Raw genomic sequence first — 25,155 nt, 5'->3', positions numbered from 1 at the left:
ACCTGCTGTGAAGACTTCTACCTTTTCAATGGCATTATCCTCTCTCTGTATGTCCTGCAAGAAGGCTCCCACAGTCATCAGCATCGGCTTGACTGTAAACTGGCAGCGTTCCTTTCTCGAGGGTAATGTCAGAGTTATCGCAGGCAATCCATGTTTATAATGTACAGTTACTTCTGGGGGAGAAAAGGGCATTTTAATTGATTTATCACTCAAACTTCTTTTTTAAAAAATGATGACAACAGAGTAGCTTACAAGCACATATTGAAAAGCTTGGGGAAAACAAAGACATGACACACCTGACTATATGCTGCCACATATACTCTGCACTGAAGATCTTGAAGAAAGGATGTGATAAAAACCAAACAAATACATACATATTAAATAGAAGGTCCAAAAGTGGAATGGGTAGCTACTAAGTGTATATGATATGACAGAAGGCCTCACTCCAGAATCCTGTATATCTACATTACAGGATATGAATAACTGAAAGTGGTTGAAGGAAAGGCACTCTCTGCAGTACAGGCCAAACAGAGCTTAAAGGAGGAATATGCTACTGAAATCCTGCAACCCCCCCCCCTGCCAGAATTCATGAAGAATTTAGTGATTTTGTTTGGGGTACAATGGGCTCCAAAGAGACCCGGGATTTAAAGAACCTGTGAGACTTGTTAACTATCAAGCCCCAACACTACTGATCTTTGCCATACCTGCAACAAGATCTCCAAATGCAGCACCGTTCACTATTCCTAGGAGTTCAAAATACACGAGCATCTCATGACACACGAGGAGGGTACTATTATATGATTGGGGTGGGCAAAATACTAAGAAGTCCGAAGCACTGGAGGGATATATGTTGACCTAAAATTTTGAAGACTTTCAATTGTCCAGAATAAAAACAGAGAAATTCTTGGATATGCATGCACCCAGACACTGTGAACGATGTCATCACTTGATATGAGAACAGTAACTGATAAGAAAGCTTACCATCAGATGGCACTAGTTTGCTATAAAGTGCTCTTCTGTGATGTCTTAGATTTCCAGTTTGTCTCAGGCAAAGCATCTGTAAAGAAGATTGATTAGATGTCAAGAGTTCTCAGCTGAATACATTCAATGCAAGGGCTGCTTCTCATACCTAAGTTTCCTCACGAAGAGCCCACTGGGAGAAAAAGACAAGATATTTATTGAATATCTCCAGTTTAGACCCAAGTTTGTCCAGATTTTATGCACAGGCACAGGCATAGGCATGGATTCAATTATATTGTTGTCAGCAACAATACTACAAACTCTAAAGATGAAAAGCTCTTTAATGACTTTTGTCCACGAGGCTGTGAAGACTCCTGAAAAGTAATCTAAAAGAAGTGGGAACAGTTCCCTGACTGCGATGTGCTAAAATATCAGGCAAAGTTATTACTACTGACAAATTGGCACAGAAAACACACAATTCTTAAATAGGAATATAAGAGGTTTAAATTCAGGAGAAAAATGGTGTTAATAACAAATTCCAAAACATGCAAAAAACACTGTGCAAGACCCTGTAGTGAAAAATTATATGTGCTTTAAAAAGAAATACCTGAGCCAAACTAAGCTAAAATTTTGAAATAAACTTGCATAAACAAGCTATGAATTTCAGCTCCCAGCAGTTGGTTTTTCTTATGAAAAGCAGCTTTGGTGCCAACTCATTTTGAGTTATATATATAGGCAGGAGAAAGGCAGATGCCTAACATTATCCCCACCAACATTTACTATTCCAAATCTCTGCAAGCTTTTCCTGTCATGGTGTTTCAAACATCAGCAAACAAACTGCACTAGGGCAAAATGCTTCTGAACTTGTTGGGACTGCAGAAGTGGAAGGCCAAAAACCATACATGCAATTTTGAAAGTGCTCTCTAATCACTACTGATGAAGATTCCCTATTTCATGCAATGCACACAAACACAATTCACAGGTTATCCTGTTAAGAGTTCCATAATGCCACCACACATCTTCAGCTAGCATAGGAGAAGACACTCTTTGACCAACCTGTTAAAAAATGCTAGCTGTTCTGTTCTGCACTATCACTACACTGGATACAGGTGAATCCTTCTAGTCCACCTCACTATACAGGTAAACATGCATGCCCTTTTGGGTGGGAAAATGGTAGCAGAGAAAAGGAGTAGATGGCTGAGGTCATCCTGGTATCTGTGAAACTGACAAAGCTTTCTTTGAACATAATCAACCTTCATGGGAAGGCAGGGAAAGCAAACTGTTAAGAAAGCCTACAGTGTTAAATGATAAGGTTCCCTATACTTCCATTCAGAGAATTTATTAAAAAAACATGAAAAATGCTATTTAAATGTGTATAAATGTATGAAAAAATGCACATTAGGTAATATACAGCAATTCTTGTACAGTGGTGCCTCGCAAGACGAAATTAATTCGTTCCGCAGGTCTCTTCGTCTTGCGAGTTTTTCGTCTTGCGATGCACGGTTTTCCATAGGAATGCATTGAAAATCAATTAATGCGTTCCTATGGAAACCGCCTTTCCCCGACCTCTTCTGGCGGGCGGCATTTTAAAATCGCCCGGGACAGCGGAGGACTTCTCCGCTGTCTGGGGCGATTTAAAAGCCCCTGGGAAGGCAGGAAATCCTCCCTCCGCCGCCCGGCATCGGGACGATGCCCCGAAGCCGGGCGGCGGGGGGAGGCGTTCCCGCCCCGATGCCGGGCGGCGGGGGGAGGCTTTCCCGCCCCGTCGCCCAGCTTCGGGACATCGTTCCGATGCCGGGCGGCGGGGGGAAGCGTTCCCGCCCCGCCGCCTGGCATCGGGACCATGCCCCGAAGCCGGGCGGCGGGGGGAGGCGTTCCCGCCCCGCCGCCCAGCTTCGGGACATCGTTCCGATGCCGGGCGGCGGGGGGAAGCGTTCCCGCCCCGCCGCCTGGCATCGGGACGATGCCCCGAAGCCGGGCGGCGGGGGGAGGCGTTCCCGCCCCGCCGCCTGGCATCGGGACGATGCCCCGAAGCCGGGCGGCGGGGGGAGGCGTTCCCGCCCCGCCGCCTGGCATCGGGACGATGCCCTGAAGCCGGGCGGCGGGGGGAGGCGTTCCTGCCCCGCCGCCCAGCATCGGGACGATGTCCTGAAGCCGGGCGGCGGGGGGAGGCTTTCCCGCCCCGCCGCTCGGCTTCGGGACATCGTTCCGATGCCGGGCGGCGGGGGGAGGCATTCCTGCCCCGATGCCGGGCGGCGGGGGGAGGCTTTCCCGCCCCGCCGCCCGGCATCGGGACGATGCCCCGAAGCCGGGCGGCGGGGGGAGGCGTTCCCGCCCCGCCGCCCGGCATCGGGACGATGCCCCGAAGCCGGGCGGCGGGGGGAGGCTTTCCCGCCCCGCCGCCCGGCATCGGGACGATGCCCCGAAGCCGGGCGGCGGGGGGAGGCGTTCCCGCCCCGCCGCCCGGCATCGGGACGATGCCCCGAAGCCGGGCGGCGGGGGGAGGCGTTCCTGCCCCGCCGCCCGGCATCGGGACGATGCCCCGAAGCCGGGCGGCGGGGGGAGGCTTTCCCGCCCCGCCGCTCGGCTTCGGGACATCGTTCCGATGCCGGGCGGCGGGGGGAGGCGTTCCCGCCTCGCCGCCCGGCATCGGGGCATCGTTCCGAAGCCCAGCGGCGGGAGGAGGTGTCCCCGCCCCGCCGCCAGGCTTCGGAGGAGGTCTGAGGACAGCGGGGAAGACGCGCTGTGCTTCCCCACTGTCCCGGAGATTTCCCTATGGGCTGTCGTCTTGCGAAGCAAGCCCATAGGGAAATTCGTCTTGCGAAGCGCCTCCAAAACGGAAAACCCTTTCGTCTAGCGGGTTTTTCGTCTTGCGAGGCGTTCGTCTTGCGGGGCACCACTGTACAAGGTTGGTGACACAAAAACACGGCGAGGTGAAAATGCTACTTTAAATCCACCCTCTCCACCGCCAATGAATGCTAAAGTTATGACACACAGATGGATGCCAACAAACTATGACACACAAGCATTTTAAATTGACAATCTGGACTTTCACATGCACCCCCATGGGGCAAAAGTGCTTCACAAGGGATGACATGATCCCATGAGAAACTGATTACTAGACAGACACGCAGAGGAGGTCATTCATGTAACTGGGTTTGACACTGAGACAAGAATTTCAAATGAATAACCTTAACACTGATGCATGCTGCACTAAAAAATTAGAAATCTTGGCATGAAGGACTACTCTTATTCCTGTTTCTTAATATATCTGTCACAACCAGCCACAGCTATACGGAGAGACAAAGGAGAACCTGGTCTCTCAAGCAGCCATAACTACTACGGATGTGGGTACTATCATGGCATAGGTGCTGAAAATAGTAAAAAGCTTTTATGTTGATTGTTAAGAAATGCATATATAGCAACTTTGGTTAGAATAGTTACCTTACAAAAACAATAATAATCAAAAGTGAACACCTCAAATTTGAGAATGAGTCTGTTTTGAAGCAAGACAAACAGAATAGAACAAACTAGGAAATTACCAAAAACAAGCAAAGTCTGCTTTAAAGGAAATGTTTACTTCTACCAATGACCCATTATTTCTGCTTTCAGTCAATATCCAATTATTTGTGGTTCTGGTTACAATACCCTGCTGCCAAATTCTAGTAGAGTTTTATTTCATTATGCTAAAAGAGTTCTAGCCAAATTTCCGAGTAATAACCTTGTCTCCATGTAATCAATTTAATAGTCTCATTTGCTTTTGAAATTGCCCAAGTGCTTGTGAGGGCCACCCCTATTCTTTGCTTGTAAAATAACTGATGCGCGTTAACCCACACACACACACACAGCACATTTGCTGCTTCATCATCTCAAATTTGATTTACAACTCCCAATACAAATGAATTGTGAAGCAATAAAAAGGTTGCTGCGGATGCTAGAAATTGAGTGCAAGCAAGTAGCAGTCGGCTAAGCAATCAGGCACTGCAACTATTTATCATGCCAACTGCTTGGTTAATGGGAAATGCTGTTTGGTATACAGGGACTTGGCAGATAAACTGAGGCTAACGGTGAACAGTGCCAATGCTTGCTCAACACAATCAATCTGCCAAGAGCATATTGGATTATGATATACACGAACTCCTAATGTTTACCATACAGTGCTTACTACTATAGTAGATTAAGGGATAGGCGATGACAGAAAGAGCCACCGGTCTCCTTTAGTTCATTTAATTAGGTTTTCCAATAGTCACAGTGCATAAACAGTAGGATCATCAGAAAGTCTTTGCCCTTCTTCAGTACTGTTATGTACTGAAGTTCTCACCCTGGGCCAGCAGGGGGATACTGTAGATAGTTTTTACTCAGGTCCACATATGCAAATAAGGGATTGAAAGTGACGTTCAGTGATTGGATAGTTACAGATAGGTGGCCATGTTGGTCTGCCATAGTCAAAACAAAATAAAAAAATTCCTTCCAGTAGCACCTTAAAGACCAACTAAGTTAGTTCTTGGTATGAGCTTTCGTGTGCATGCATACTTCTTCTGTATATCTGAAGAAGTGTGCATGCACACAAAAGCTCATACCAAGAACTAACTTAGTTGGTCTTTAAGGTGCTACTGGAAGGATTTTTTTTATTTTGTAGTGATTGGATAGTTACAGAAAGTTGTTACAGTTACGTTGTACTGGAGCTCTATATAAGCAGGCTGGCTGAACCCTTCAGTTCAGTTCTGTTCTGGCCTGTGAATAAATAAGAGCTGTTTGAAGAATCGCTGTGTCGTCTGATACGTTCACCCACAACTTAACAAGTACATTTGCCACCAATGTCTTAGGGGGCAGGGGAGGCAGCTATCCATCTCTGGTTAATACCATTGCATGATCAATTTGGGCTCCAAAGAAGCAAGAACCTGTTGTGCGGGCACACAAATTTTGTTCTACGAAAAGGATCCACATCCTTCTACAACCTGCTGTGTCCTGTATCCAGCATTGGTGCATTATGTAGCAACATGAAAATTAACTCTTTCAGTGGTGGTGATCTTGAATGTGGAACACCCTCTCTTTGGAAGTCAGGCTGTTTGCAGGCTTTTGGTGCATGCTCAAAACTTACTTTCCTAACCATTAAAGATTTTAATGGAACCATCCATAGGAATGAATTTTAACTGGCTTGAGTATTGGTTTTATCTGCTCTTGTTGTGTATTATTATATTCTGGGAACATTTATTGTTTTTATACATTTGTAACCTACCCTGGGATCAAGAATGATGGAGAACATTCCTGCCCAGTGATTTTTTGGTTGATTCAGTCTTTAGTGAGTTTATGGTATGATCGTGTTTCCACTTAATCACAGGAAAAGTTTCTACTTTGTTTATTATAGTACTTTTTTTTTAAAATAAAAAATATTATTTGGTTATGTACTGTACAGAAAGTGCTTATGCAAAATATTACTTAGGATATTGTCAGAATTTAATCCCCCCCATGGGGTAGCCATGTTAGGCTGCTACGCAAAACAACAACGAAGAGTCTTGTGGCACCTTGAAAGCTAGCAATTTTTTTGCGGTAAGGGCTTTTATGGAAATTGACAGATGCATGTACTGTTATCCTAAGATACAGGTATTTACACAAAGTATTTTTTTGGGGGGGGTAGGGGTGTAAATAATTGGGTCAGATAAAAACGAAATGCAAAAAGTACAGGTAGCAATAGTAACAATACTCACTGGCAAAAGTTGTTGATAATAGACATCCTGGTATTCTTAAGCTAATTTACACATGTAGAGTAATAATAATAAAAAACAACCTTTGTGACAGTTCATAGAAATTATTCTCTTGCCGAATTGTAATTCAGCAGTTTCAGGTTGCAGTTTCCCTCTGAAGTTTCTTTGTTCACATAAGAACACATACAGGGTGTCCTGGGAGAATGAAGTGTTGCTTCACTACTTTTTATTTAGTATTGTCATTTCTTATGGCAGATCTGTGTCCATTTATAATTTTCATTAGAGCTTGTTTGTTTGACTATTAACAATGTTCTTCTGCATTCTACATAGGTTGAAGTTTCTTGTTTAAAAACATGACTAACAAAACTCCAGCAATCAGCAATTACATGTTGAACTGCTCCTCAGATAAATGAGTGTGTGCTGGGAGCCAAGCTTTCTGCAATTGGAGGGAATAAAAATTAATCTCACACTCAAGGCAGGAGTGACATGATTCAAGAGCTGAAGACTGATCTGGAATGAGCCTCTACAGATTGCAAGAAAAACCCAAACAGAGCATTTTGGCTGATGTATCAAACAAGAGCATGGTAGGATACCAGTTTTATCAGTGATTACTGCTGAGTTTGCAGAAAACATGACCCCGAGTTGCCTATAAAATACCAGTTTGTCTTGGAAAATATGAGTTCTCTAGTATGGAAGTTGAAATTGTTGTAGTTCTGATTCAACCATCTAAGGACTTGTTTCATGGACTTGTAATTTAAAGCCTCTATAGAGGCTATAAAATGCAACAAGTAGAATCTATTCTCTTAATTTTAGAACAATTTAAACTTTGTATTTAATTGTTACATATTGCTTTTATTGACCAACATTATTTTTTATTAAAATACATTCTCTTCATTTTTTGGAACTGATGATTACACAGTTCTGGAATTGAAAGATTAAAAAAATAAAAACCTGACTGATAAATTAAAAACAATTAAGTTCACCAGAAACGGCTTAGTCATGTTGGCCACATGACCCGTAAGCTGTCTACAGACAAACACCAGCTCCCTCAGCTGTAGAGCGAGATGAGCACGCAACTCCAGAGTCGTCCGCGACTGGACCTAACGGTCTGGGGTACGTTTACCTTTACCTTTACTCCATTTGAAAGTATTCTATACTGTTTTCTATTTCATTACATCGTTACAATATAGCTAAGAATATTATCAACATCATGATGCACAATGGCGGCAGTAGTGGAATGACTCATACATACAACTTCAGCCTATGATGGAGGGGTTCAGAGCCTTAACACCCCAAGATGGTCTTGCTTCCCATAGTCACAACTTTGGATTCAAGGCGAAATTAAGCATGGTTCCACTTCCGCCTGCTTCTAGCCCAGCTCTCACACACAACCCTGGCTAATGTCCTTCTCAGGTGAAGGAGGGGTGAGGGAGAGGGTCCATTCCTTTGCCCTCTGGCACAGAACGACCTCCTTTGCCATACTAATGATCATACTTAGGTGGCAACTATGATCCTGGTATGGCTAATTCAACAATGGAATCCTCCATTAGATTTTAACCCTTGCTCAATTCAGGGGGATTAGAAGGTATTTAAGCACCATATAGACTGAGCCCCCCATCAATCCCACAACACTATCAAGAATCCAGCAAAATTACTTCAGCTAGTGGTGCCTGCATATAAGAGGCAACAAAAGCAATAGTGGGAAAATAATGATTGAAATCTGACAAGTATTCTGCTGAAATACAGGCTATAACAATTCCATTGGTAAAACCTCTACAAGCTCACTATCTTGCCCTCAGAGAAATCAAAGAGAAGAAAAGCTGTATGGGTGGTTAAAACCAGTTTAAATAATGCATGACATAATTCATCACACTGCTAAATAAATATGGGCTTAGTTCCAAAAATTCCACTAAACAAGTAAAGTCCCTTCTGTTTGGATCCAAGCCACTGGGTTGTTGTTCTTACTGCCCCTTTTAAAAATTCTTCAGGTTTCAGCAGGATATCTGTACAATGGATATCGAACAAACTTTTTCATTTCTTAGAAGGATGTTTTATATAAATGAAGGTTTTATATCGGGAAAGTTTCCCCATAGCATGTCTATAAAGAAGGAGACTAACACTGCTATACAGGCAAGAAAATCCGGAAAAAGATTACAGCCAAACCCTTCAAGAACACTGAAGGTACTTCCTAGAATGAAGGCTTCTTGTTTTATGTTGTTAAATACTTTGCTTTTAATTTTTATTAACTTTGAAGCAGCTGTCCTTTCTTAGAAGGAAGCTGCAATTGTACCTAGGTACAGTAATCCAGAGGCACAAACCTCAGGGGTGAAACTTTAAGAGAGCCACATTTAGGCAAACAACAACAACCCTCATACGTTTCCTTGCTTAAAATACAGCTCAATGTAATTTCAGAATTTTTTTGTTTAGACCCCTTTAAAACACACACACATGCGCAATGTTAAACACTGAATTCTGGCAGAATTCATGAAGGGGGAAACATTTCAGCAACCAAGGAGTTGCACAGAACCCAGTCCAAGCTTCCTACAAGCTACTCCAAAAACATTTACCTATAATTCAAATATTTTTCCACGAAATGATGAGTACAGAATATCCATCAGAACAAATAACTCCATATCCTCACTAAATGAAGGATAAGCAATTAAGTTTGTTAATAGCATTTATTTGTTTTACCATTTGTCTCACTCATTTTTCTCCCAGTCTCATCATCAGATTGACACCTTCCATGGATCACTTCTATATCATGTCCCTTCCAGCCTACTAGCATAATTTCTGAATAGGCTTTAAATTACTCTTTGTATTTTATAGGTTTCCGTACAGTATTGGACATTTCAAAGATTGATTGGATTCCCTTCACAGTAACGATTGCTAGACACATTTTATGTCTCAATTTTTAAGTCTACCTTCATTCTCTAGCAATAAAAGCCTGGTACTTTGACCGAAGAAAATCCTTTTTGAAAGGCAATGAATAAGATGAAGTCTGATCATACTCTAAAATCTGTTTAGATCCCAAATATCTGAAAAACTGCCTCCATCCCCAATTACCTTCTTTGGTGTTAAAATCAGCAGAGTGGGCTCTCTTGGTACTTCTGCCACCCTCAGAAGTCCAACATCTACACTGCGGGAGGAAATAATCAGAACTAAACCCATAATAGTTGTTTATAAATATTTTTATTGGAGTGTTATAAATGGGATGATTACAATCTGAGAGACAAATGGAATGAAGAGTTAAAGTGTTCCATTCAGTTCAAAGCTGCTTTAGCACAGGGCCAGCCCAACCATGAGGGAAGGTGGGGCAACCATATCAGATGGCAGAATTCACAGGAGCAAAAGATCCTCCAAGGAATGCATCAACTGCCACTGATGCCAACTTCTTGGAGGCTGAATCTGGCCGCCTCTACAGCAGCCTCTAGGCCAGTGTTTCCCAACCGGTGTTCCGCGGCACACTAGTGTGCCGCGGAGCCTTGCCTGGTGTGCCGTGGGAGGGAGGCGGGCGAGAGGCGGGGCGGCGGCGGCGAGGATCCGCGTCGAGCCGGGGCGGCTCCACGGTGGCGGTGCCGAGGTTTCTCTCTCCATTCTCCCCTCACACACACACACAGGAAATAACACAGGATCAGCTGACAGGACCCGGCCAATGGGGCGGCGGCGGGGCAGCGCGCGCAAAAGGGAGGAGCGCGAGACAGCGGACGAGGAGGAGGCCGGCATGTCCGGGCAGCAGCATGGAGCCTTGCATGTCCTTTCAGCCCCGCACCCACCGCAGACCCCTTCCTATGCCACTGGTAGCTAGGCGAGGCGGGGGGCACTGGGCGCCACACCTCGGCGCCTGCAGCGTGCCTGAGCCATGCGTCTGCGGGCGAACTGCCCGCAAGCTCCGCTCTGGCCTCTGCCCACCGCCTCAGCCTCCCTACAGCTGAGGGGGAGGCTGCAGCGAGGCTCCACGCAGCGCGCCCTGCCATGGCTCGCCCCCATGGCACTCGCCCCTGGCTGCAGGACGCACGCGCCGCCCCGGGCCCCTGAGCGGCTAGCTGCGCCGCTGCGCTGAGCGCAAGGAATACGTCCTCTCCGAGTTCGGCGTCGTCTTCGTGGGCAGCGCGAACCGCATCTCCAGCTTCGGGTGGAACTTTGGCCAGGTAGGGGGAAGCCTTTGGGCGGGGGGGGGGGTGGAGACCGGGGTGGGGAGGGGTTAGGAGAGACGCTACCGGCGCTGTCCAGAAATGCCCAGAGCAACTGGAGCTCAGCTACGCGCACACATGCGCCCTCCAAATCCCGTTTCCCACCCCTTTCTCAAAAGAAGAGAGAAAAAATGGGTCCTGGGTGTGAAACCAAAGGACCTTTCCAGCTCCTCCTCAATTCCAGGTGTGGATGGCAATGCCTCGTGTCTCCTCCCCCACGACCAGAGCACACTTCCTAGGCTGGTTGGACGGTCCCTGGGGGTCTTCGGGTTGCCATATTTTGAAGAGCAAAAAACAGGACACATTTGTCGACTTCTGCTTTTAGCTATGGATCAGTGGCCTAGCGTGGGGGGTGCAGGGGGGGCCGGCCACACCGGGCGCAACATCTGGGGGTTAGTGTTAGGGGGCGCAAATCCACGGGTTAGGGGGCGCAAATTACTTGCATTGCCCCGGGTGCTGACAACCCACGCTACGCCACTGCGGCCCTGAACGAGCAGGAGAAGGAGCTCAAGTGACGCTGCGCGCTGACGTCATGGGGCTGTAATGGTGGTGTGCCTCGATATTTTTTTCATCAAACAAGTGTGCCTTTGCCCAAAAAAGGTTGGGAAACACTGCTCTAGGCAAATAGGAGGTGCTGCTGGTCTCCTCCCCTACTTGTTCCTGATCTGGATCTTCACTCACCCCTTATTACCACATATTAGATGGGCGCCATTTTGTGCTTCGCCTCAGATAACAAAATGTACTGGGCTGGCCCTGCTTTAGCATCTATACATAGTGTATCTTTAAATTAAAGACTGAGATTGAATCAACAAAAACACAGCATTTTTATAGGTATATTACAGTGAAGTCTGAGAGAGAGGGAGCAGTGGTAAGGGGAGGAATATTTCCACAAACCCCACTATAGTGGTACCTCAAGTTAAGTACCTAATTTATTCTGGCGGTCCGTTCTTAACCTGAAACTGTTCTTAACCCGAAGCACTACTTTAGTTAATGGGGCCTCCCACTGCTGCCATGCCACCGGAGCACGATTTCTGTTCTCATCCTGAAGCAAAGTTCTTAACTTGAAGCACTATTTCTGGGTTAGCGGAGTCTGTAACCTGAAGCGTATGTAACCCGAGGTACCAATGTACATCATTTGCTTCCCAGTTACCCAGTGGTGTTTGAATACGAGCCCTTCTGCCTAATACCTGGTCTTAACACAATTGGTTTGTGGTAGGGGGAAAGCCCCATTGGTCTCTTTAGGACTGCAGCCTCAGTGGTCTTTAATCTAAAAGCTTCAAGTTCCCGGTGGCTGCTGGAAGATTCCTAGCTCCTTTCTCACATTTTATTCTGTTCTGGTTGCAGGAAATGAATAAACTGATTGCTGTCAAAGTGCAACAGAAGCCAAATTTTCTCTCCCCTGCCCTCCTACAATTCCTTTATTCCATACAAAGACACATTGGCAATGGTCTAAGATTTTGACTTTGGTGCAATCAACCCTTGAGAGAAAGGTGGGGTAATTAAAGGATGGCTTAACTTGTTCATTGATTTCAATGGGTCTGCTCTGACTATGGCTAACATTGGATGTTGCCCATAGTATTGGGTATAATAAAGTAAGGTTAAAAACAAAAAAGGTAAAGGACCCCATGGTGGTTTAGTCCAGTTAAAGGTGACAATGGGGTTGTGGCGCTCATCTCATTTCAGGCCGAGGGAGGTGGCGTTTGTCCACAGACAGCTTTCTGGGTCATGTAGCCAGCATGACTAAACCACTCCTGGTGCAACGGAACACCGTGATGGAAACTAGAGAGGACGGAAACGGCGTTTACCTTCCCACTGCAGTGGTACCTATTTATCTACTTGCACTTGCATGCTTTCCAACTGCTAGTTTGGCAGGAGCTGGGAAAAGAAACAGGCGCTCATCCCGTTGTGGGGATTCGAACCTCTGACCTTCTGATCGGCAAGCCCAAGAGGCTCCGTGGTTTAGACCACAGCGTCACCTGGCGTCTCTGTATAATCAAGTATAATCAAGTTGGCTAGTTAGCAGCTTGATTAAGCTGCCTATAATGCTGAATAGAATTTGCTTGTCATTCTGTAGCATTTCCACACTCACCCAACAAAACCTACCAGTTTTGAAAGTAATGTAATGAAATACATTTCATCACTGTAGAAGTTATACATCTGTCACCAATGTACCTGCCAAAAGCAGCAGTTCTGTTGGCAGATCAAATCGTTAGAAGCAATTGCAAAACAGTATTGCCAGTTCTCATTTACTTCCATCAAACTCAAGTTTTAAGTCTAATTGTTGTAGGCATTTGCCTCTCCTGACCTCTGCATTCAATCCTTAGTTTGCAGTTTTCCAAGTTAAATGTCAGTGACAATGAAATCAGCACTCAAACCTTGGTCTTAACGCTCTCTTTCAGCAAGGGTACTCAAACTATGCAGCATTTCAAAGTATTTGTCACTTAGGTACATTTTCGCCTTACGCTTCATATACATTATCAGAGTGACTTACCCACCCCCCAAAAGCAGCACCTCTACATAAGCAGAATGCAAACAAAACAGATCAACAGGAGTTAAAGGAACTAAAGCACCGTATTTTTCGCTCTATAAGACGCACCAGACCACAAGATGCACCTAGTTTTTGGAGGAGGAAAACAAGAAAAAAATATTCTGAATCTCAGAAGCCAGAACAGCAAGAGGGATCGCTGCGCAGTGAAAGCAGCAATCCCTCTTGCTGTTCTGGCTTCTGGGATAGCTGCACAGCCTATCATTCGCTCCATAAGACGCACACACATTTCCCCTTACCTTTTAGGAGGGAAAAAGTGAGTCTTATAGAGCAAAAAATATGGTATTTGCTTGGCACCCAAAATACATCAGAATGGCTGCCACGTAATACTTTCTGGGGAGAGAATTGAAAAGCTGGGGCACCACCAATGAAAAGGCCCTCTCATCGGGAGTAACAAGCACCTGAGATGGTAGGAGAATCTCAAAGCAGAGCAAAGCATATATGGGGACAGCGATCCTGCAGATACACCAAGCCCTGAAGGGCTTTCAAAGCGTACTTTAAAAACTGGGTCTAGAAACTATAAAGCCTGGTCCCAATAAGCAGTCTAGCAGACCTATGCTGCTATGACATGTACTATTTCTTGGGCATTCACAACACCAGTGAATAGCACAATTCAAGCCAGAACCGGTCAGAAGGAGCAGTAAATGCTCGGGCACCTACAATGATACCATAGGACGCAAATTTGGATTATCCACTCATTTTCTCCTCAATCCTTTTGTTAGTTAGAAAGACACTAGCACTGGCTCTTTGGATATTTTTGAGCTTAAATTATTCTCTCTTAGGGACTGTACAGTGGTTGCAACCCTTATCCCAAAAGGATCCAGATTGCAATCATCCACCCGGGGCATGTGTTGCAAGGAAATTGCATTTCCCCAGCTCTAAAACGGCAAAATGCAGCTGCGGGTAAAATGAAATTTTTGCCCAGCCAATAAAAGCTGCTTGCAGTTGTGAGTATTATCAGATTGTGGTTCTGTACTCTAAATACCTATGAAATGGCACCAATACATCACTAGAGCTGATGCCTCAAGAGTCCCTTCCTATTATACATGCTGTTTTTGAGAAATGAAATGCCATATTGTCTCTTTAAGACAAATCAGAAGACTGTACACTGCAAAAATAGTCCTCAGGGAGGGAGGACCCATACCAAGGTTTTAAATTAAAGCAGGAAAGAAAGAACAAGAAGCTAACACTCAGCAGGTTTTATTGATTGCAGTACAGCCAAACTGTTGATTTCTGCCTGACTACAATGCAGAACACAGTGAATACAGGACCAGCATGAGGAAAGCCCAAAGAGCCAGCAGCACAGTAATGGCAACACACAAACTTCTCCCCAAAAAGATATCGACGGTTTGCCAACATCCACTTTATTAACTGCTCAATTAGCATGCAAGGACCGATCTTGAGCATCAGTAAACCACATGTCCCAATCAAAAACTCAGCGCACTTGTTTTCCATTACAGAACTCCTCTTACACTTTGAATTAATTGAAATTCAACAAAAAAGACTTTAAAAGGGACAAAATGAGTATCGAGGACAGGAAGCAGCAGTTTACATAATTTAAGATATCTGTTGTAGCAAAACATTAAAATTCCCAAAGCGGCACTTATTGGCAAATGAGCAAATGCTTCCTTCAGTTTTGTTGGAAATGATTGGGAGCACCTTGCTGATACGCTTAAGTGAAGGTGTGTACGACAAGCATGGCTAAGCAAATAATTAAAAAAGCAAATGAATCTTTTCAAAATAATAAGAAAATACAAGGCTACAGATGAGAAAAATATGGCACTGATCTACAAAAGAGATTTATAATCTACAGTCATACTTTGTGTTGTGTTCCGCTCTTGTTATGGACTTTCAGCTTACGAACATGGTTCGCCACCCGCGCATGTGCAGAAGCAACCTGCGTGCTTCACGAATGAGTGATATGCTCACTTCACGCATGACCAGCAGTGCTCGATCACTTTGCACACATGCGCAGAAGAGGAGCTCTAGTTGTGGACTTCTCGGGGTGCAAACGGTACCCCAAAACGGATTAAGTCCGCAACTAGAGGTACCACTGTACTGAAATTTCCATGGGAGAAGTATGTTGCATTACCATTTCCAACAGTGCTATAATACCTAGTGTATTTAAAAAGGCTTTTTAAAAAATCATGCCCAAAGTGCCAAGAATTCCACTATTATAATTATTCAGAATTGGAGTTGAAAACCACATTTGATTTTAAATAATTATAGCACACCAAGCCTTAGACTTTATCAACAAGAATGCCCAACTGAATTTACAGGAATAACACACCTGCAATGGTAGTGCTGGTGTTGTTCATGGTTTGCTGTTGATCTGCATTGAGCCTCTGGACTGAAGACATAGGAGGAAGTACACAATCTGATGCGGAATTATGTCTTAATCCTGTGCAATTTGTTTTATGAAATAAAATCTTCATCTGACTCTCTGCCTTCTCTTTTGAAGTACTATACATCTTTTGTGCCTGCTTGTAGATGACTAGAACGCTTAGTACTGTGTCATAAAGCCACCAATGGCAAAAGCATCATTAGAAAACACAAGTTCCAAGGCAACTTTACTAGCGAGACAGTTTTACTGCCCACTCTTTTAAGTTCCCCAAGGACACACAAGGAGATTAAACAGAGCTCAAGGAAGCCAGTAATTCCTCTCAGAAGCTTCCAGCTTCCCCTATATTCTTTACTGCAATTTAAAAAAGAAAGAAAAAGGAAATGGTGCCTTTCATATAATGTGTGTGTGTGTGTGTGTGTGTGCGCGCGTGCGTATATAACAAAAAACCCCCACAAAGAACAGTTTGAGCTTGGAAAATCTGCATTCCCAAGTGTAGAATACACAACAGGTTTATCTGTGCTATAATTTATTAAAAAACAGAAAGAAAAACTTGAACAGAATATTCCATGGGGTATCTATTTGGCAATGAGTTGAGGAGCTTGTATATTTTTCCTCCATCTTCCTATTTGGAACTGTGCATCAAACATCATTTTCTGCAGACTTCAGGGCAGTGTGTGCTCCACAGTCTCCTGTCACTTTGGAATTGTCAGTGCTATGATGCTGTAGGACTAAATACAGTGGTACCTTGGTTCCCAAACTTAATCAGTTCCGGAAGTCTGTTTCAAAACCAAAGTGCTCTAAAACCAAGGCGTGCTTTCCCATAGAAAGTAATGCAAAATGGAGTAATCTGTTCCAGACAACCTCTAAAATAGCAATTTAACATTAATTTTACTATCTAACGAGATCCCTGATCCATAAAATGAAAGCTATAATCAAGGTACAGTACTGTACTATAAAATAAATAGGACAGTATTGTAGATGAGAAAAAACTTTTTTAAAAAATTCTTACGTGCACTGATGGTAGTCACAAAAACTCAGTCACAAGCCACAGTCACAAAAACGCAGTCACAAGTCAGTCCCATAAAATGAAGAACAAGTCACAGTCAAAAAAATGAAAAAGCCAGACAAACAAAAATGCAAAAACAAAAAGCAAAAACAAAAAGCTCCAAATATCACCTCTGTGTTGCATTGCTGCTTGGGACTCAAACGGAACACACTCAATGTTTCGCTTCCAAAGCAAACTGGAACGCAAATAGGAACACTTACTTCCGGGTTTGCAGTGTTCTATTTCCAAGTTGTTCATAAACTAAGCTGTTCTAAAACCAAGGCACCACTGTAGAGTGTTTCAATTTAGCCTTTGTCATACTATCTGACATGAAGAAGAATTGCGAGAAGTCTCATCTGTTTTGTCCAGTGCTCTTCTTATAGAAAGTTAACCTCATATCAAGTCAGCCCTCAATATTGTTCAAACTGACAGCAGCAGCTCTCCAAGGTTTCAGGCATGTCTTTGCCATCCCTATCTGGGGGATACCAGGGATTGAATCTTGGACCTAGTACATACAAAGCATTTGATCCACCACTTAGCTTCAGCTGTGCATAAAATGGAAGTCACTTACCAGTAAAGCGTCCGTTCACATTAGGAACTGGGCAAACATTCAAAGCAGGAGCAGTCAACTAGGTAAAAATCTCTGCACGAATGCCGGCAAGCTGAACACAATCAGGTTCAGTCTGACTTGAATGGGCTACCGTTTAAATCCCACCTGCTCTCTACCTAGTACTCTGCTGCCGTCAACACTATTCCCTTCCAACCAGGGAAAGAATGCCTGGAAAATGAGGCTTATTTGGTTAGCTGTATTTCTTCAGTCTTAAGCTAGACATCAAATATGCCCACTTGGCTCATTAAGCTGCTTTAAACTCTGGAGGAAAATTAATGCCTGTTGTCAGCATGCTGTGAAAAAAATAAAAGGTAATGAAGGTATATAACTGCATGCAACAGCACTCTTACAAAAGAGATTGTGGTGGTTCCTGCTTCCTTCTAAGTTTCTAATGCCAAGAAAGACCCCATACTAGCCAGAAAGTTTATCTGAGTTACAAACGTCTCACTTACATTAACCACTCTCTTACATTAACACAAAGAGAGCGAGTCTCAAATGCAATTTAAGCTTCAATATAAACCAATATGAGACTGCATTGGTTATTGTGGATGTAAATGTTCCATCCTTCCCCAGTCTTTGACTCTAAGAATAAGGTGCAGATGAGGCCTTCTGAGCTTGAGCGACAGAGTGCAACCATTTCATCTTTTGAATGGAGGGAAGGATTATCATATGAAATAGTACTGGAGAAACAAAGAATCATTATTGCTTTAAAATTGATAAGCTGAAAATCACCACAACGGCTCACTCTCCTGCACAGGTAGTATTCATAACATATGCCTCTGGAATTTATTGTTTCTACAGGAAGCCTCATTCTCATAATATTGAGATGAGTGCATTAATTTATGAAGTGGGACGTAGTGGGAAACAGCTGCAAACGTAACTACAATCCCTGAACTCGTTAGATTGCAAGTGAAGTCCTGAACTACACATATCTACATCTACAAGTGGGACTTTGTTTATCCGGTTGTAAGTTGTTTCGACTTGCCTTTGACAAGAAAAAGTCACCAATAAATTTAATTAATGAATAATAATCATACATCTTTCCTGCTCCCATCCAGACCACACTACATGATGTTTATAATCATATCCTACGACAGAGCTACATTTTTTCCAGTTCTTCACATAGGTGTCTTGGCTCTTCTCCACTGGTAGAGGAGTCAGTGGATTTGGGAGTTTGGGCTGTTTAAGTGGCCACAAGGCTACTTTCACTATTAGCACAACCATACAGTTAATCTACCGTATTTTTCGCTCTATAACACGCACCCGACCATAACACGCACGTAGTTTTTAGAGGAGGAAAATCCGTAGGCATGCCACCCGTAGGCATTCCCTCCATAACACGCACAGACATTTCCCCTTACTTTCTAGGAGGAAAAAAGTGAGTGTTATGGTGCAAAAATTACAGGTATTTCTTAATAATCACTGCCTTTTCTGAACGGGAAGGCCAGAAAAGGAAGCAATTATAGCCGTTAGAGGAATGAAGTAATAATAACCACATCAACTGTTTATGCTAAATGTGGGGTGTGTGTGTGAGGAATATTGTGACTAAAAATATATATTTGCCTCTACCCTAATTTGTATTATATGAAGTAGAAAAATAGTTACCTTTCCATTATACGTAACAAAACATTCTAATGATGGATGAATGCACACCTGCTCATAGCAAGTTGATTATGTAGGAAATGTCTTCATATGCATTGTTTCATACACAGAGGAAGGAAATCTTAAACATAAAAAATACAGGTATCTTCTTCATAACTTATCCAGTAGGGTATTATTGCACTTGGGAGTAATTTAAGATGGGAGGAGGTCTAGAAAGGAGGGAAGACAGGGTTATCAATTCATTATACTTTTCAATCCTAGGAAAGCCTGTATGATAGCACAAACCATAATATCTGTCTCTTAGCAAGCACTTTTCTTTTGGAATAAGGGATGGGAATGCAAAAAGAAATTCATTATATCAAGTTTAATGCAAGTACTGCATGACAGCTATAAAAGATGACATGGTTTGGCCATTCTATGGAGTGCCTTTTACAGGAGCACAAAATCCTAAGAAACTCTATATTTGGCTGGCAAGCCTTATAATACAAAGCTGACAAAAATCTGCTAACACGTCCAGAGAAGTAGGTCAAAAAGTAAGCATTAAAGTAGAACTAGTCAGTATTTATATATGAACAATGATGTAATATTCAAAGATAGTGAATTGGCACTGTACTTTAAAACGACTCAATCATTTTATGGACCCGCTGTGTTAAATTTCACTTAATTTGAGGTTGTTTGGGGTTTTTTTATTTAGCATTTACTGTATTTGTGTTTTAAATTATGGAAGCTTCTTCATATGGCCCCTTGGAGGCTGTGAGGCAGGGAAGACATTTTCTCAATAAATAAATAATAGCAATAATACATGCAACATACTTTGGACAACTAGGTTTTAAGGCAGCCCCAGTCTTTCAGCATTCTGCAAGCCTGATGATTCTCAGTTCATCATTTTTCATTACAGCAACTCAAGTGTAACTTAGGTAACAAATTATTACAGACACAGAGAAACCATTGTACAGCATCTACACTGATAAGATCAAATATCCTCCAAGGGGAATGGGAAAGTATAAGATGGCTTACTGCTCATTTCTCATTCAATTTCCTCTGTACTTTATTGTGATGGGATAATGAGCTGCTTGTGCGTAAAAGCTTAATCCCTCTGGGGTTTGGCTGGTCAACCAAACCCAGGCACTAACGGAGCCCCCAAAGCATGGCTCCGTCAGTCGCTGGTAGAATCTGACAGTGGGCGTCTACGGAATTTACTCCAACATAAAAGCTGTTTGACGGACATGCGCCTTCGTGACTCTCTGCGTGACAGTTTCCGGCGAGGGGTGGGAGTTGCTAACGGGGGTCTTGATACCTCAGCACTATTCTCACTAGAAGTATCCCAGAGCCTTCCCTCTGATTCCCCTTCCGCTGGAACTCCTGCGCTCCCCCTGCTGGTTCCTGCTTCTGCTGTAGAGTCTCTCCTATTCTCCTGGAGCCTTTCCCCCATCTCTCTCTCCGATGGCAGCTCCCTGACACTTATAAAAGAATTTGTGCTTATCACCCAGAAAGGGGTTAAAAATCTCATTCTGCATTCAGATTTGTAAGACTGCACTGAATGATCAGACTTTTACAGTAGCCTTTCAACTTCCATCTGCTACTACCTATTAATAATATAGGGTAGTAGCAGATGGAAGTTGAGAGTCACAGACTAGCGCAAACATGAATCAAAACAGACAAAAATGTCCAGAGAGATAACTACATCTATAACATCTGCTGTTTGGCTGCAAGTTACATACAGCCACAAATAACTCAATTAAACAGATGTGTTTAGGAAGAGTTATTTTTCTGCTCTTCTGCTGGTTTATACAAAGATACTGCAATGATACCCATTTCCCTGCCACATAAGTGGCCACCTTTGCTCTTGATTCTGCTCAACCTGCAAGTATTTCATATAATTCCACATGCTCTAGTAACCTTGCATCTTAATTACTCTAAGACTCTCTACATAAGGCTACCCTTGAAGACAGTCTATCCTACAGCTTGTGCAGACTGTGGTTGTGAGAATGCTGACTACAGCAGCATATGTGTGCAATCATGTTTAACACAACCAGACCCAAATTAAGATACTAATGCTGATACACAAAGCCCTAAAAGGCTTGGCAACCAAGTACAGTGGTGCCCCCGCAAGACGAACGCCTCGCAAGATGAAAAACCCGCTAGACGAAAGGGTTTTCTGTTTTGGAGGCGCTTCGTAAAACGAATTCCCCTATGGGGTTGCTTCGCAAGACGAAAAAAACCTTGCATCCCCCTGCGGTTTCCCCCCCGCTTTTTTCTTCCTTTTTTTAAGCCGCTAAGCCGCTTATCAGCTGTTCCGCTGATAAGCCGCTTGACAGCTGATCGCTGGAAGCCGCTTGACAGCTGTAGCGCTAATCCGCTAAGCTGTCAATGGGCTTGCTTCGCAAGACGAAAAAACCGCTATACGAAGAGCCTCACGGAACGGATTAATTTCGTCTTGCGAAGCACCACTGTATCTAATGGAACAACTTTCCTTGTATTAGCCAACCTGGACTGAGATTAGCAGAGGTGGCACATCCCACACCCAATGCAGAATTGAACCCTACCACCTGCTCATCAGCTGATGTTAACCAGCAACATCAGCTCATTGACAGGTGACCATGGTTTGGGGACACAATGGCCTCGCAGGCCAAACTTTGCCCCCTGACAGGACAAGACTGGCCCATAGGCTAGAAGCTGTCTACCCATGATGTGGACATCTCAAAATACAACTTAAAATATTCTTTCTAGTGAGTTGCATATGCTTATGCATATGTTTTTATGTGCTGTAAACAGTCCAGGGTGGCTAGGGAAACCCAGCTAGATGTGCAGGATATTAATAAGATAATAATAATGTTGGTAGCATGTGTTTGGAAGAGTTGTTATCCATCCTTCTATGATACAAGGCTTCATAGAGTTATGTTTAGGTTTCCATGAAACAATTCCAATTTAAATAATGTGACTAAATCTAGCCACACTATAATTCTTCCATCAACTCCTAGTGATTTTTGCAGAGACCCTTTAAGTCAACATGTTTAACTTAACATGGTACAGTTATTGCAACAGTTGTGCTATGAATTGTTAATGCTGATTATTATGGTTGTTATTTGCATATTTGAAATTCTTTGAATAAAAATATTCATTTTAAAAAATCCTGATTTACATACTATGGATTCTAACATGGCCAAGTCTTTACTTTTAAAAGATTAAAGATTGAAGTGAATGATTAAAGGGCACATAAATGATACTTGACCATAAAAAGGGCAGCAGTGAAAAGGCTCCACATGGAATAATTATAATTAGAGCTTAAATATTACCGCTATCAAGCTTTTTTGCATTTTACAGCACAAGCAAGCTAGCTCACCAGCACAGTCAAGCCCATCATTACATTAGATATGATTTTTTCCCTACCAAATTACAGCCCAGGGCTTTCAACATCTGATTAATGGCTGAATTCCCACATCTGCCATTTTGAAATTCTTTTGGCAGGAGGACACGGGCAATTTCCAAGTAATCAGTAAGAGTCCTCCAACATTATTCAACATAAAAAGGAATGATGTATAGCCTTCAGTCATCTCTGTTCTGTAATTAATGTTGTAATGCCGCAGCAATGCCCTCGTAAGATACATCTTACAATTCTTATGAAGGCAATATGAAAGGCATTGTCATGGAAAAAGGCAAATTTTTATCAAATGCTAAATGATCACCCTGCTCTTAGCTAGGAAGTTTCCAATTTGGGGCCATTTAATACAATATGAAGAATTCAAGAATCATTATTAGCGTTAGCTCTTTAGTATGCGTTCCATTCTGTACATAAGGGGGGAGAAGGGAGGAAGAGGCACATATAGTTGCTACTTTATTAGTTAGAAGTGGGTACAGTTTGTATCTGAAATGTCCATGTTATTATATAAAAGTGATGGGAACACACATTAGGAAAGTCCAGACAAATTCATTCACCAATTGATCATCGCTCTTGAGAGCATCACAAGAAGCAATTTATGGCCCAGTCATTGTAGCGAAACAGGTTCTCCATCTTGACCTGCCTTGAGTGTATGCTTCCCTTCAAGCAGGAGTCCTTTAAGTAAATCGTTTTATTATCAAGATTGATGTTGCTCCTTCAATATACTTCCAGTGATCAGAATTAAGAAGCAGCAGATTGCCTGAAGGCATGGCTTGGATCCAACAGGACAGATCTGCAAGCAGAAAGCACTCTGAGACATGCAAAGAGAAGTTCACAGTTTTCCACAGCTTTAAATATTTTATTTTAAAATTTTACAATATAACAACAATTTTCCATTCACAATAACACCATATTCATTTATTTGACTTCCTCCTATACTGCCCCGGTTTCCAAATTTTTTCCTTTCTTTTTCCTTGCATATAATTACTTTTTTCCATTTAATTTTCAAATATTTTTAATTATAGAATTACTTCATAAATGTTACATCAACCCTGCTAATGTTTTAACATGCTTACAGTTTTCCTTAAAATAAGTCTATAATTTTTCCCATCATCTTGATGCCTGATCTTCACGGTAAGTTCAGCCATTTCAGCATTGTCTATCATTTTCATTATGCATTCTTCTTTCATTGGAACCTCTTCTTCTTTCCATTTCTGGGCAAATAACATTCTAGCGGCTGTAGCAGCATACATAAACAATCTCCTTAGCTTTCTTGGCAGTTGAACACTTATTATTCCGACCGAAAAGGCTTCTGGTTTTTTAAAATAAACGTTATCTTTTTAACATTTTTTTTTCATTCATTATATATCATTTCTCAGTAGCCCTTTGCTTTTTGCAAACCCACCACATATGGAAAAAAATACCTTCTTTATCTTTACATTTCCAACACATTTTAGGAGAGTTTATGTTCTTATTAATAATATTGATTAAAAAGGAGCTACTGTAAAACGTCAGCTGTTTTTCATTGCAGCTTTTTTTTGGTACAGTGATAACTTCTGCTTTTGGTAGGAATCGCCACAGACAGTTTAGTACCATAAGGCATACGGTACTTTCAAATTGGCTATTTTTATTTTATTTCTTCAGTAAGAAACGTAACACTCAATAGATTACAATTTAGCCTCAGATTCTCTAACTCTGCTAAGCTTATGCATCTGAAGTACCGTATCTTAATGCAGTGGTACCTTGGGTTAAGTACTTAATTCATTCCGGAGGTCTGTTCTTAACCTGAAACTGTTCTTAACCTGAAGCACCACTTTAGCTAATGGGGCCTCCTGCTGCCACCGTAGCATGGTTTCTGTTCTTATCCTGAAGCAAAGTTCTTAACCTGAAGCACTATTTCTGGGTTAGCAGAGTGTGTAACCTGAAGCGTATGTAACCTGAAGCGTATGTAACCCAAGGTACCACTGTAGTAACTCCAACTGGCATAAACCAATTTAGCTCCTACTCACTTACCAGTTACACATTTAACCAGAACAGACAAGATGATCCTTAGCATCTGTTCCTTTCCATTACTTAAGTTACACTATTACATAGTGGAAAAGACAACAATGTACTACATGAAAGTTATGCTACATTTCACATTAGATGTTCCAGTAGTTGGCCCAGCATGAGAAAGAGGGCAAAATGATCAAACTAGACTAGTTTTATTTGCCATCTGTTTTTTTTCTTTTTTGGCACACAAACACACCAATGAAGGGAAGTGATGCTATACTTGGTTTTCATGCACTGTTAAGTTTTCTTTAGATTGTAAAGAATAAAACCTCAATGTGGAATTTTTAAAAGAAGCATTTCATGGCATTAATTGCTGACTCCTTATGCTGCAACTGCTTAACTTTTGACATAAACTAAATAGATCTTTGCATTGTCTATACCTTTTCAAGCATTATAAAACCTCTGGGGAAAAACCCAAAACAAGCCAGTGACAGTCTTGAGAAGCAAACAACTATTGAAGAACCACAGAAAGTACAGAACTCTCTAATTTAAGACCACTGAGAATACAAAGCAAAATAATGTAAGATCATTTGACAACATTTCTACTAGTGGTGGCAAAAAAATTCATAAATCCAATTCCTTAATTGAGCAAGTGTTTAAATTACACGCCCCGCCAAAAGCCCTTGGTGAATGTTTACTCATTTGGCTGCGTATTAACATTATGCATTGCTGATACGAAGCATCTGTACAGTATTTCATTCTTGCCAGAACACACTTAAGCAT

At 42.6% G+C, this 25,155-nt stretch overlaps 1 protein-coding gene across 1 annotated transcript in view; it reads right to left on the bottom strand.

The window, feature by feature from the left end:
• MCUB (mitochondrial calcium uniporter dominant negative subunit beta) overlaps window positions 1–25,155 on the bottom strand; it is a 65,790-nt gene that overhangs the window by 13,735 nt on the left and 26,900 nt on the right. Inside the window, exons 2-3 of the mRNA XM_081925254.1 lie at window positions 982–1,057; window positions 3–173 (exon numbers count right to left, since the gene is read on the bottom strand). Coding sequence (XP_081781380.1) covers window positions 3–173; window positions 982–1,057 — 247 coding nt within the window. The remainder of the gene's footprint in view (window positions 1–2; window positions 174–981; window positions 1,058–25,155) is intronic.

The sequence above is a fragment of the Podarcis melisellensis genome, assembly GCF_964234715.1.
Source record: "Podarcis melisellensis genome assembly, chromosome: 9".
Lineage (NCBI taxonomy): Eukaryota > Metazoa > Chordata > Lepidosauria > Squamata > Lacertidae > Podarcis > Podarcis melisellensis.
The sequence above is the reverse complement of the archived record's forward strand: the minus strand, read 5'-3'. Positions and strand labels throughout refer to the sequence as shown.